The following is a 15,163-nucleotide window of genomic DNA, read 5'->3' on the forward strand; positions in this document are numbered from 1 at the left end:
ATCCAACTCAACCATGTGAACAAGGAAAATTAAAAAATCACTTAGACCGTTGTTTGCATACTACTTTTTTTATTCTCTCAAATAAACAATATATTAAAAAGAACAAAGAGCCTAATATAGATAGTATAGAAAAGCTAAGGGAGATCAAACCTCGTATGGGTCCAATACATAGAGTCGTGAGTGACAGAATCTTAGGTGATGCTATTACACATGAGTGAGTTAGCAACCTTTTGAGCGAGCTCATGTGCCTTTTGATTGGCACTTCGGGGGACATGAACAGATTTCCAATCTTTGATAAGCTTGAGATGATTTTTGCAATCTTTTATAATGGTGAGGATGGACCAGTTGAGTTTAACAGAGAGATCTATGAGAGCATTGTGAACCAGTAGGGAGTCACCTTCTAGAACAATAGAGTGAGCCTTGAGCACCAAGGCTTCTTTAATCGCTAGCAAGACAACTTTTGCTTCACCATAAAGGGGAGAGGAAGTTCAAATGCATTTGGCCCAGGACTAGCAAGGCAACTTTTCCTTCATAATTGCTACAAATACATGTTTGCTTCACCATAAAAGGGGAGAGGTTGTTTGCATATTATTTATTTGAAAAAAAAAACAATTGTTTGCATACAACCCAAGTTCAATTTTGTACTAACTAAAACAACTTATCTAAAAAAATAAGGAACTCATAATTGAATAAAAAAGAAAAATGGGGCATCGACTGAAAGAAAAGAAAAATAGGAGAATAAGAGATGTGAGGAAGAAAGCAGAGGGAAAGAGGTTTTATGGACATATATAAGGTTCTTTACGCTCAAAATTGGATAAAAATAAACCTTTACTTAGGTGCACACTAGTACTTAAGCATCTTTGTTTTTTAGAATATGGGCTTAAGAAGCATTGAGCTTGGGTATTATGTTAAGGTCTAGGGTTTATAAAAGTAAGTCACCTTTGAAGGATTTTTAAATGATATATTTTTCATTTCATGGAAAATAGGACACTATAGGAGGTTACAACTTCAAAAATATGGGATTGATATTATTCATGATTTTCTATAAAAGTCAAATAGCTTCAAATATTGTGGATTGATATTTGTTATACAAAATGTGTTATTCATGATTTCCTAAAATAGAGAACACGTGAAGAATTAGAGCTGCTATCCACTCTCAATGGCTGGATAACACCCTCACCCGCCCCCACTCCTGTCCCCTTCAAGACTCCATCCCTTTGCTGGTGGACGGGTAGCACGTCTATGTCCTCAATCTACAGGCAGAGAAGAAGAAGATAGACGGAGGAGAGAAGAAGAAGAACATGATAAGTAGAGAAGTAGAAAAAGAGAAGACGAATAGAGGCCGAAGAAGAATAAGATGAAGATGACAAATTAGTAGTTGAGACTTGGGGAGGAGAAAAAAATGATGGGTGATTGGGACTAAAGAAAGTGGGTCAGGATTAGGGTTTTTTTTTCCACACACACAATCAAACGAGCAGACTAAAGCCCAACCCACCCTCCTCCCGTTTGTTTTATTTTTTTTAGGAAATCTGCCCGCTTGACTGAGGCCCATTATCCCTATAGGTTGGGTGGATCAGATTATGGAAACCCACCGCCCAACCCTATGAAGAACTTTTTATTTGAGGATGCTTAAATGCCAAACCAACATTTTTAGGAAGGAAGGGGAGGACAACGTTGAGTGAGTAATTTATTCGAGAGTAGACGGGCGAAGCAGGCATGATCCTAAAGGATTTTTAATTTTCTTTGAAGTTTTGAGACAGTTTTTTTTCTAAATTTTAAAATTTCTTATAAGTTTAAAAGAAAACGTGAAGAAGAAACTTAACTTCATATTTGTTTTCCGTGTTTTAATTTTAATTAATTTGAAAAAATAGGACATAAAGAAGGCAAAACTATACAATTAATTTCGTATGACTGCAAATAAAATTATTTGTGTTATTGTATGCATTGGTAATTTTTTTTTTAGAATAAAAAGCTTATGCATTCATGCATAGAAACATAGTTCAATACATAATACACCATCATAGGCACATTAACAACCAATTAATAAACAACAACTATCAGAAAAGAGCCGCTACATCCACCGCAAGACTACTTCGAATAAAATCTAGAGGTTTATTCCACCACTGCAAAGTGTCATCCACAAACCATGCTTGTCGAGTTAGAAGACGTGCAAGCTCATTGCCATGTCTACCAACATGAAGAACCTCAAAATAAATAAAACTGAACAACACCTTCTTCACCTCATGAATTAAAAGATTGCACCTGTTTAGATCCTCCCCCTTGAGCAAATAGCCTCCATTACATCAAGTGAGTCATCCTATATAATCAAGTGAGAAATACCTAGGTGAGAAATTAATTGCAAATCCCTTAGAATAACAAGCGCTTCTATATCCTCCACCTCATGCACACCCAACTCCATATCTAATATTATTTATTTGGCGATCGTTTAAAGAAAGAGAGAGGAGGGGAGCTCCCTTACCCAGACCGCAACTTTCTCTCTAAACCCAGCGCATTCAGACCGGCTAGAGGGGCTGGGAGCTTCGGCTCCTTCCCCCTTCACTCTTTCCCTCTACTTCTCTGATTTTCCTTTGTATTTTATTTTTTTCTTTTTCGTTTTTCAGGCCAAATAATTGGAGAATCGCCGTTCGTGGTCTTCGGGGTCCCTATAGCCAACACGCGCCCCACCAGGAGGTTGCTCAGCCGCTGATCTACACGTCCACCGAACATGGCCCCAACCGGAGTGGAGTGTAGCCTGCACGCGCGGGACGAAAATTCCGAAGCCCGTCGGCGCGTGGCCCTCACGCGCCACCAAGGAGCTCTCTGCCGTTGCAACGCGCGGCAGCTCTCGAATCGGCGACTCTAGATCTCCCAAGACCGACCGTCGGTTTTCCCTTCCGAGGTATTTTTTGTGCACTGTTTTTTCCTTTTTACAATGTTTTCTCTATGTAATTTATTTATACATTATCTTTATTTTCAAGAAAACAAAAAAATCCAAAAACATTTGTCCCTTCGGACTTAGGTCCAAAGGGTGTTGTCCCCCCTCCTCTTAGTCGGTGATGTTGGGGTTTGGTTTCTCCATACTCAATCTAGTTAGGTATGGAGTTTTATATTTGGTTACTGTGAACTCTGTTGGGAACAGAGTTGTGCTATCTCTTAGACTTCGGTCTTTAGAGATAAGCCGTCTGGACAAAACCATGTCAGTCACAATAGTATACTGAGATTCTACTAACGTTTGTAATTGACTTGTTGTTTGAAGTCAAAATTGTATGTCCTCTTAAATGAATGGAATGAAATCCTTTTTATTAAAAAAAAAAAAAAAAAAAACTCCCTTCTAGACATTGTCATGTTCATACAGCCCTTGTCATCTTGCAACACAGCACCCACACTAGAAGAATTTGAGGAACTAAATATAGCTCTATCTTAAAAACATTTGAACTTGGGAACTTAAAAGATTGTAAATTTAGTAAAATGTTTATTTTTCTTAAGATTGATTTTTTTTTTTTTTTTATGTATAATCGAGTTTCGTGTTTTTCTTTCTTTGTGCAGTTTTTTTTTTTTGAATGTACACTTTAATTACACTGAATTATGACATTACTCTTTGTGTTATTGATGGAACTAGTAACTTTTTCATTAAACGAGTATCAAATTCAATTGAAAAATACTATGTGTACTTAAAAAAAAAAATTAAAATTCTGAAATTTGAAAATTTAAATTTAAAATTAAAAAAAATTGAAAAAATAAATATTATACGTAAAATTGTAAGGACATGTAACACAATTCAATTCAATTCAATACATTAGCATGACTGTTTTTTTAACATTTGAACCCAAAATTTAAAATGAATCATTTTACGTACCATGGGTAGTTATAGATTGTACATCCAAGTTTCCAACCATCTTAAATTGTATCTATATGTGATTTCAAACCAATCGATCCAATATAGATGGAGTTACTTGTGGAAAGATTATTGTCAAATAAATAAAAGATATATGGAGAATAATAGACTCTCAATTTTTACAAATCCTTATGATTCGAATAATTAGCATCTAAATATCCACTCATCACATCCATCCATTTGGGGTTAAAATTTTGGATATATATATATATATATATATATATAAAATCAGAAACTGTAATGTGGCCGTTGCCAATAAAAAAGTTTGAAGATCGAAGTTACCGGCGGGAAAATGGCATTAAGTGGGAAAATATTCCCGCCATTTTGGGTCTAATTCCTGTGCTTCTGAGTTCTGTGTACGTACCTAAATGCACCTTCTTTAAACAGAAGTGTCAAAGCGTGTTTTAAATTGGGGTTATTTTCGAAATTTCTTGGGTTGGGACAAACTCAGAGTCGACTCGCTCTTTCTCCGAGTCGTATTACTAGCGCAGGGTTTTTTTTTTTTTTATTTATATTTCCGTTCAGCACATTGTTCGTTTAATATATTATATGAAACTGTTCCTTATGTTTTATTTTAAGTCAAAGGGAAAGGGAAAAAAAAAAAAAAAAGCAGCTGAAGTGGAAGATCTTTTTTTTTTTTTTTGGCATTTCTGTTGACTTTGAGTTTTGCTTGAACTATATTATTAATCGGAATAGGAGTTAATACCATAGAGTCCTGTCCAATTTTGAACTCAAACTTCAAATTCTGAATCTTCCAATATCAAAATTGGAGTCGGAATGAATATTTGTCGAAGTCGGAGTAGTTGGAGTTTTTGTCCACCCCTACTCATTATTCAAAAATAGTCTTAAAGTGTACAAATTTTATGTATTCTATTTGAAAAAAGTGAGAGCCATCATTAAAAATGAGTTTGTTTCATATGTGTTCTAGTCTTGAGATTTATCTAATTTTTTCTTAAGGAAATGCACAAAGCTTACATGTTATAGGACTATATAAATAATTTTCCTTATTTAAAAAATAAATTTCAACTTTAAACCAAACATTTTTCAATCTAAAAAAAAGTAATATTTCAATTTTTTATCTAATCATTTGCCTAAATTTTAATGAAAAGTCAATAAAAGAGAAATTATTTTTTTTTTTTTACAAAAACCAAAATAAAATATATTAAAATCTATATTCAAATAATATGTTACTTTTTTTAATCTATTTTGACAAATTCAAAATACAACATATAATTCGAAAAACTTTTATTTCAAAATTTCCAAACTACTTTTACAAAACACAATTAAAAACACATCTCACAATTTTTTTTTAACACAAAAGCTAAAAACACATCTCACAAATTCTAGTGCAGTGGAGATTATTAAATAGGGTAATACTATATATAAATTATAATTATTGGGTGTATATGTCCTACACATACTCTTTAAATAAAAGTGGGGCCATCACTAGAAAAATATATTTTTCAAGTAGGTTTCAGATTTATTCATTATTTTAAAAAAGTGCGCAAATATTCCATACTCTAAAATTACAAATATAATTTCTCTATTAAATAAATTATATTTTGTTCATTTTATTTTTATTTTTTTGGTTTCAAATAGTATAAATTACCCATGGGTTTCGTTACGAGGATGCCAACATCTTATCATTATTTTTAATTACAACTTTAAATGTTTTAATAGGTAAAAAGATCGTGTATTATTGTTATTATTAAAAGAGTTAGTTTACATATAATTTTTAAATAAAGACTACTCATATAAATCTATATAATTATATTTTAAATATTTTAAAATTATAATAATATATTTTTTAAAATAATAGTTTGTTCTTTTTGATCTCTATTCATCAATAAAATTACATATGCAATTACGCAGTCTCCACTTAAGATTATAAATAGAATTTTTCTTATTAAAATCCGAGTGCATCAGGACTCAAACGGGTTGATATCAAACTTCAAACTCGGACTCAGTGAGCGGGTTCCGAGTCAAGATTACACAGAACTCGCTAGAAGAGTGAAGAGAGGTCGTTGTTCACTCCTTTTAGGGCTTCGACTCTATCTCTCCCGTTCTCTCTACCCCAAATAGCCGCATAGACATCTTCTTTAACCCTAATCAGGTATTCTCGATTAATCTCCCAACAATACGTTTCAAAATTTGCATTGTATCAATCCGAACATCATATTTTTTTCTCGCTTTGATTCAAATACCAAACCGACTTTTTTCTGGGATTACCAATTAATTGAATTTTGTACTGATCGGTCTCATTTTTGTTTTGGTTTGTAGGGGCTGCAAAAACCCTACCTTTTGCAGCACTTTAAGAATAGTGAAAAATACGGATTTGAGGTCCGAGGCGATTCATGCTCTAAATCGTTCGGATAATGGACCCTCCTGTGGCGAGATCGAGGGGTAGGCCGAGGAAACGGAGGCCAAACGAGGACGAAAACATTGCTCTGGGCCCCAACACCAAGAACCAGGCCTTTGAGAGAAGACCCGTGGCTTTGGTGGGACGGTACGTGCTGAAGGAATTCCGTGGCAGTGGGGTTTTTCTTGGGAGAGTTTCGCATTACGACCAGGGATTGTATAGGGTCGATTACGAGGACGGGGACTGCGAGGACTTGGATAGCGGCGAGGTTCGTGGATTTATTTTGGGAGATAGTGACTTCGACGCTGATTTGAATAGAAGGAAGAAGAAATTAGATGAATTACTATCGAAAATTAGTGCAAACAGTAAGAGCCAATTCGAGAAGGAAGGGTACGGCTTGACAAATGGAGCGGATAAGATTGATACTTCCACATTAAGTGAGATGGGTGGTGTGGTGGCAATTGAAAATGATGGGGGAGAACTTGAAGGCTATGAAGATTCCTCGAGTGATTCGAGTGATTCGGGATTCAATGTAGAGACCCCACCCATCCCACCACCGGAGTTGCCACCTTCTTCAGGAACTGTAGGTGTGCCGGAGCAGTATGTTTCCAATCTTTTCTCTGTTTATGGTTTCTTGCGGTCCTTAAGCATCCCCTTGTTTTTGAGCCCATTTTCTTTAGATGATTTTGTGGGGTCGCTTAATTGTTGTGTTCCAAACACATTGTTGGATGCTGTTCACGTTTCTTTGATGCGTGCATTGAGGCGTCATCTTGAAACACTCTCATTGGATGGCTTGGAGCTTGCCTCAAAATGCTTGAGGTACTTATTCTTTTTTCATGAGCAAAATGCTTGATGTACTTGTTTTCATCTCTTTACGTCTTTGGCTGAGAAAACCAGTATCTTGAAGTTACAATTTAAATTCTAATGAAGTTGTGTTAGAATTCTCGTGCAAAGGATGTTTTGGTAGAATCGACTATGCACACTGTTATTCCTCTCCATAGGGGATCTTAGAAGTAATTTTTCAAGCTGTTACAGTTGGTTGCGAAGGAAGGTGCAATAGGTTTGTTTTTTCTACATTTGGGTCCGTACAATACTGGATTCAAATTGTGCCAGATGCATCTATTCCATTCAATCAAGCTGTGTGGTAATGCACAGTTTTGTTACCTTCCTGTTGGCAAGCAATTGAACAGAGAGGTTTTAGTGGTCTGCCCATTGGAATTGATGTTGGGATGAGGATTTTGGCTTGTCTATCTTAAGTGATTGTGTGAGATTTCCATTTTTGTGCGCACCCTTCCATCTTATCATATGATATAAACATGATTTTTTTTAACATCATCACGTACACCTTTATTTTAATATTAAAACTACATGTGAAATGTGCTTCCATTGCTAATTTCCATTCTTAGAAATTCAGTTTTTGCCTCCCCCATTTATCTTTCAGGTGCATTGATTGGAGCTTGCTCGATACATTGACTTGGCCCATTTACCTGGTCCACTATTTAACAGTTATGGGACACACAAAGGGACCTAAGTGGAGAGGATTTTATGATGAGGTTTTAGTTGGGGAGTATTATTGCCTACCTGCAGGTAGGAAGTTAATGGTTTTACAAATACTGTGTGATGATGTCTTGGAGTCAGCTGAGATAAGAGCTGAGATTGACATGCGTGAAGAATCAGAAGTCGGATTAGATTATGACACAGAAGCAACCACTCACGAAAATGGGCCTAGAAGGGTCCACCCCAGATATTCCAAAACTTCTGCTTGCAAGGGCAGAGAAGCTATGGAGATTATTGCAGAAACCCACAACACAAAGTCATTGGGTAACTTAAATTATTCAGGTTTCAAAGGTACTAAACACAATGTGGATGTTGCTGATGTCGATGTGGATAGAAATAGTGATGAATGTCGGCTTTGTGGCATGGATGGGACCTTGCTTTGCTGTGACGGGTGCCCATCAGCATACCATTCAAGGTGTATAGGTGTGATGAAAATGTTTATACCAGAAGGGCTCTGGTACTGTCCAGAGTGCACTATTAATAAGATTGCACCGAATATTGCAATTGGAACATCACTTAAAGGTGCAGAAATATTTGGCATCGATTTGTATGAGCGGATCTTCTTGGGTGCTTGCGACCACCTACTGGTGTATGTTCTCAACATCTTTGTTTTAGCCCCCCCTTAGTGTTAGCTATGCTATACAAAATGTTTGTTGAACCTTTTTGTTTGTATTAGAATCATAATTGTTTTCTTGCTTTACGAATTTCTGGGTTTTTTAACTTTAGTTCTCGAGTCCCCCACCTTATCTCAAACTTTATTTTTAAAAAAATCTCAATTCCATCTTTATGCGTTGCTTTGAATGACTCCACATTTTTTGAAATTCTCTTCAACCCTTTCATGGGCTTATGATAAAAAATATTGATTATCGCAGGCTTAGGGATTCTATAGATACAGAACCATATTTCAGATATTACAATCAGAATGACATTCCAAAGGTCCTGCAAGCTCTTTGTTCATCCGTGCAACATACAGCTTTATACTTGGGGGTGTGTAAGGCAATTTTGCACCATTGGTCTATTCCTGAAAGTGTCTTACCTCTTCCAGTGATGAATGAAGTGTGTATAAACTTGGCCCATATAAAGGATAATGCACAACTTCCTACCCTCTTATTCCCTCCTTGCAAGGAAGAACGGAGAGTTCCTAATATGCTTGAGGCAGGGAATGTTGTGTATAATGAAAACCAAAGCAGCACAGATAATGTGGGAACATCATGTCTCAGGGTCTCCTCAGATGAGATTACCCGGATTGGACTTTCTGAATCTCATGGTGGTGGTGATAGAATGCAACAGGAATGCACACTTATGGATATGAACCTAACTGAGAGGATGAAAATGAAGTCTGAAATTTCTAATGGTTCAGAAAGACATCGAGCCAATCCATCTGACTTAACCCACCAAAGTTCGGTTGACAGATCAGATGCAGTAGACCTTACTACATGCACCTCCAGAAACAACAATGGAAGTTGTACTAGGTATGTGAATGGTATGTGTTTTCCTATGAATTTGGTCTCTCAAAGCGAAGAAGGTAATCAAGCAAGTTCTGGAAAGAGTGACAACAATTCAGTTGTTGACTTTTTATACTTGGGGTCTTTCCATAAACCTCAAGCATACATCAATAATTACATGCATGGAGAGTTTGCTGCGTCTGCTTCTGCTAAACTAGCTGTTCTTTCATCAGAGGAAACTCGGGTTTCCGAGGGTCATGCTTTGGAAAACTCGAGGAAGGTTGCATCTACCAACAATTTTTTACAGGCAAAAGCATTCTCATTAACAGCCTCTCGTTTCTTCTGGCCAAGTTCTGAAAAGAAGCTTGTGGAGGTTCCAAGGGAGAGGTGTGGTTGGTGTCTTTCTTGTAAGGCCTCTATTTCAAGCAAGAGGGGATGCATGTTAAACCATGCTTGCTTGAGTGCCACAAAAGGTGCTATGAAGATCCTTGCGGGCCTTCGTCCCGTTAATAGTGGAGAAAGGAGTCTTGCCAGCATCGCAACGTACATTTTATACATGGAGGAGAGTTTACATGGTCTGATAGTTGGTCCCTTTCAGAGTGCTAGTTACAGAAAGCAATGGCATAAACAAGTAGAGCATGCTTCAACTTGCCGTGCAATAAAGACTCTGTTACTTGAAGTAAGTTCTTTTGCTTTTTGATTTACTTTTGATTTATAGTCTAGTTGGCCTATATAGTTTTGGGTGGGCCTGTTTGGCATGGTAACACAACTTTTCTTGTCTAAATGAATATGCATGTTTTTTTTTGTTAGTAAATAGGAATTTTATTAAAATTAGGCGAAGCCAAGTACATGGGACATATATAAGAACCACACCTATGCATGACTGTCTAAAGATACAAGAAAATTATGTACGTTCATGCCATTAAAGTCTATTACAATTGACCAATGGAATAATGTATGCAGAAAAAAAGTTTTAATCTCGTCCATTATCCGTTAATGATCCTCAAAACTCCGACCATTCCTCTCCATCCATATGTAAGGTGGAGACTTTGCATCTCAAAATATTGGCCAAGCTCAAAACACTTGGACATTTCCAACTGGAACTAATTCTGACTTGACAAGATTCACTTTCAAACCCGAAGCCGCTTCAAAGCAAAGTAAAAGAGCATGCAAGGCTTGAATATGATTATGACTAGCCCCACAAAAGACAAGAGTATCATCTGAAAATAAGAGGTGAGTCATCTCAAGTTTGTCGATTCTTGCATCCCCCACGACAAATCCAGATAAAAATCCACCTTCCACAAGACTTGCGATCATTTTACTATAAACTTTCATTATGAAAACAAAGAGTAATGGAGATAGGGGATCACCTTGCCTCAAACCCCTCGAACTTCCAAAGAAACCCATTGGGGTACCATTCACCAAGATAGAGAAACATACAGTGGAGATGCAAATTTTGATAAAAAAATACCATCTCGCTCCAAGTCCACACCTCTCGAGCATGTGTAACAAAAAATTCCAGTAAAATGATCATATAAAAAAATAGACTAGTCTTACAGTTAGAGCCCCTTGGAATCATTATAGATTGCAATGCCTTCTCTCTTGTAAGCAATGTGAAATCCCATTCACCATCCTCCATAATCCGGGGGGCACTACACAGTGCCTCTTTGTACTTTTTGTGAAATCTTACCTGATAAATGTCTTTATAGGCGTGTTTCTGCATGTGGCATCTATAGTTTGGTTCGTAATCTGTCTTTATTTGCAGCTTGAGGAACACATTAGCATCATTGCTCTTTCTGGGGACTGGGTTAAACTGGTGGATGGTTCGTTAGTTGACTCTTCTATGGTTCAAAATGCAACATGCACTGTTGCAACAACACAGAAACGTGGACTTAGTGGAAGGAGAAGCAGAAAACAGTCTGCTGCCTCTGAAGTGACAGCTGATGGTTGCCCTGACCAAAGTTTTGTCTGGTGGCAAGGTGGGAAGCTATCGAAGCTTATATTTCAGAAAGCAATTTTGCCACGCTTGGTGGTCAAAAAAGCAGCTCGCCAAGGTAACTAGCACTCCTTAGCTCTTCCCTTCCTGAAAGATAATCCTTTGGTAATTCCCTCATTCTAAGCAATTTTTTAATCATTATAACACCATATAGTAAATGCTCCATTATTATAATAAGCATCTTTAATTCATATGTTGTTTCATTTATGAAATTAAGGGAAAGAGTGTAAATCATATTCTGGCTCCTTAGGTGGTTGGAGAAAGATTTCTGGCATTGATTATGCTGATAGTTCTGAGATTCCTCGAAGAAGCAGGCGGTTGGTTTGGAGAGCTGCTGTTGAAATGAGTAAGAATGCATCACAGCTTGCATTTCAGGTTTGTTCTTATCTTATTTTTTTGTTGCTATCTCTGCCAACCTTTCTCTTGATTTAGCAAATTCTATAGGTCTTATGCAATGTTGAATTATCTTTATAAGTTTGCGACTTTTTGAGTAGAAAATTGGAATTCGCTTCAGGTCAGATACTTGGACTTTCATTTGAGATGGAGTGATTTTCTTCGGCCTGAGCAGAACCTTCAGGATGGAAAGGTACTAGATACAGAAGCTTCTGCTTTCAGAAATGCTGCCATTTGTGCTAAAACAATCGTGGAAAACAAGATCAGATATGCAGTTGCTTTTCGGAACCAAAAGCATCTTCCTTCACGTGTCATGAAGAATATCATTGAGATTGAGCAAAGTCAAGATGGAAAAGACAAGTATTGGTTTTCTGAATCTCGCATTCCTTTATACTTGATCAAAGAGTATGAAGAAAGTTCTGATAAAGTACCCTTGCTCTCTGGTGAGGAGCCCTTGGATTTATCAATCAAGTTACAAAGAAGGCGCTTGAAAGCTTCCCGTCGAGATATATTTTTCTATCTTATTTGCAAGAGAGATAAATTGGACGTGTGCTCTTGTTCCTCGTGTCAGCTGGATGTTTTAATTGGGTAATTATTTTATACATTGTTTTAATTTTTACAATTTTTTTATTCTCTAATCTGCACCAATTTAGTCCAAGCTGATTAACTTTTCCCTGATGTGACTTTCAGGAATGCGGTCAAGTGCGGTGCATGCCAAGGTGCTTTAACTGAGCCATAATGTCTCCCATCCAGAATGTTTTATGTCAAATTTTTAAAATGAATTTTTGCCTCTTTGAATCTGATAGGATAATATTTAACTCATCAAATTTTACGAGTGCATCTGACGAATATACATAAAATTACCTTGTAAATTTTGCCCTTATCTTTCCTGTTCAAAATCTTGCAAACTTTTTTTTAGATGATTTGTTGAGCAATGATTGTAACTTGTGCCTTATTGTGGTCAGGTTATTGTCATGAAGGCTGTACCATGATTTCAACAATGTGCATGAATGAGGAAGTAGAGTTCTTGATTACATGCAAGCACTGTTACCATGCAAAGGATTTTGCTCAGAAAGAAATCAGTAATGAATCTCCGATCACTCCCCCGGCATTGCAAAGGCGAGATTGTCCTAATTTGACTGCAGCCACTAAGGGCAGAAGGCAAGCATGTAGTAATCAATCATTAGCATCTGTCAGAACTCAGCACACTAGTTCTGAGTTGAAGCACACTGCTTCTAATTCTAGTTTGGCAAATAAAAGCCGCCGCCGGACGTGTTCTTGGGGTGTTATATGGAAGAAGAAAAACTCTGAAGACACTGGCATTGATTTCAGGCTTAAAAATATTCTTTTGAAGGGCAGTTTGGATGTCCATCGGTTGGAACCTGTTTGTCACTTGTGCCATAAGCCATATAGGTCTGATCTTATGTATATTTGCTGTGAAATTTGCCAAAGTAAGTTACTCCTGATTGTGAGCTTCATGCTGTTCACTTAAAATACCTACTTTACATCTTTCTTTCTCTGTGTGGGTGGGTGGTTTTTTTTTTTTTTTGGGTTATTTTTTGACGCATCATGTTTATGCTCCCTGGCAGAATGGTACCATGCTGAAGCTGTTGAACTTGAAGAGTCAAAAATTTTCGATGTAACAGGCTTCAAGTGTTGCAAGTGTCGTAGGATAAGGTCACCATTGTGTCCTTACGTGGACCTTAAAGACAATCTGCCCGAGGGCAAGAAGACACGCTCAAGGGATATGAAGCAAGGGCATGTAAGAGGAGACTCTGATTCGGGAATGATTTCTGAATTTGAGTGTGAACCTGCAAAATCGGTATTTCTCACGGGGGAAGTTTCGGGACGAGAATTTGTAGAGTGTGAACCTGGGACTCCATCGTTTCCCATGGCGGAAACGTCAAAACAAGAATATGATCCCCTTCTTTTCTCTCTTTCCAGAGTTGAGTTAATTACACAGCATGATCCAGGAGTGGATGAATGGAATACTGCTTCTGGGCCAGGGCCGCAAAAACTTCCAGTCAGGAGGCATGTGAAGCGTGAGGGGGATGTAGATGGCTTATCTGGAAGTAATCTTTCTCATGCTGAATTATCCACACACCTTGAAGTCAATAGCTTGAAACCTACACAGAGAGCATCGTCTCCTCAAGCAGAGTGGGATGTTGAAAGTGAGATGATGTTAGACTATCAAGGTTTTAATTATGAAGATATGGAATTTGAACCACAAACCTACTTCACTGTTACAGAGTTGCTGGAGTCTGACGACGTTGGCCAATTTGATGGAGTTGATACGGCTGGGAATTGGTCAGGGTGCTTGGAAAATCCCTCTGATAGAATTTCACAAGACGAAGTCCCTGAACAGTATAGAATGGCGGATACTTTAAGTAATCATTCAGAACCTGAAAATTCTGCAAACCCTATTGTTAATATGGTGCATTGTCAGAAGTGTTTGCATACAGAACCAGCCCCTGATGTTTCTTGTGAGATTTGTGGGTTACAGATACACAGAAACTGCTCACCTTGGGTGGAATTATCATCTGGGGAAGGCAGTTGGAGGTGTGGAAATTGCCGTGAGTGGCGGTAGCTAATCTAGTTGTTCTTTCAAGATTTTGGTTTTATAGTCTGCTCTTAGCTAGTCAATTTCGAAGGGAGATCTCTCAGGTGAGATAGTTGCGTACTGAACCGCATTTGGCAATATTGATGATGGGAAAGATGAGAATGGGAAAGTTCGGTCTCCATTCTTGTTTAACCTTGGAGAAATTTTGTTAATGCCATGGCCGATGTTTCAATGGCCTTAGCAGTTCCTACTGCTTCCTGACAACTGCTCTTTTTTTTGATGATCCAGTTTCTCATTGGTAAGTTTGGAAGACTGGCTATTTGAATGTAGGATTGGTGGGTTTGATCATGATAGGAGGTCGCAAATTACTATTTAAAATGGTTAATTTGTTCCCTAACCAATTACGGGGAGTTGCATCATTTTACAAACTACAGAAGTATTCCAATTATCTTGGAAGATAAGCAGGCCTTTTTTTGTGCTTGTCTCATTGAATTGCTTGTATAAATCATAGATTTATTTATATATATATTTATATATAAAATTTTGCAATCAGTTTGGGTCAATAACTTCGAATTACTTGAGCATTGGTTTGGTCGGAAAGTAGCGAACTTATGGGCAATAGGCTTGTAGTTTTATTATTGTAAAATAACATTTTTTAGGACGGTGTGATGTGATTGGCCGAGTAAATGTAACTGGATGCTCATGGGTAGGATTTAGCCCTCTGTAGTCCTCTCTCTCTCTCTCGCATGTAACTGTTTGCACCAAAGAAACCTTAAAAGGTTCAATTTCTTTCTACCACATAAAGCTTGGACTTCAAATTCATATTTTCAAGTCTAATAAGAACCATTTTTCCTTCCAAATTATGATTTGATGCTATAGGGAATCTCCAACAACCTAACTGAGACCCTTCGGGGCTTTTCTTTTTATCCTGATGAGGCAGTTGGTAGTTGGTGCAGGA

The 15,163-nt window shown here is 37.4% G+C and overlaps 1 protein-coding gene across 1 annotated transcript; it reads left to right on the forward strand.

Moving 5' to 3' along the window:
• Window positions 1-5,940: 5,940 nt before the first annotated feature.
• Window positions 5,941-14,835, forward strand: LOC109000673 (DDT domain-containing protein PTM). The gene is made up of 10 exons (XM_018977630.2): window positions 5,941-6,008; window positions 6,176-7,073; window positions 7,696-8,400; window positions 8,684-9,935; window positions 11,022-11,310; window positions 11,503-11,627; window positions 11,767-12,233; window positions 12,336-12,364; window positions 12,611-13,096; window positions 13,235-14,835. Exons 2-10 carry the CDS (start codon window positions 6,271-6,273, stop codon window positions 14,230-14,232), a joined length of 5,154 nt encoding a protein of 1,717 aa, XP_018833175.1. The 5' UTR covers window positions 5,941-6,008; window positions 6,176-6,270; the 3' UTR covers window positions 14,233-14,835.
• Window positions 14,836-15,163: the final 328 nt, after the last annotated feature.

This window comes from Juglans regia, chromosome 14, assembly GCF_001411555.2.
Source record: "Juglans regia cultivar Chandler chromosome 14, Walnut 2.0, whole genome shotgun sequence".
Lineage (NCBI taxonomy): Eukaryota > Viridiplantae > Streptophyta > Magnoliopsida > Fagales > Juglandaceae > Juglans > Juglans regia.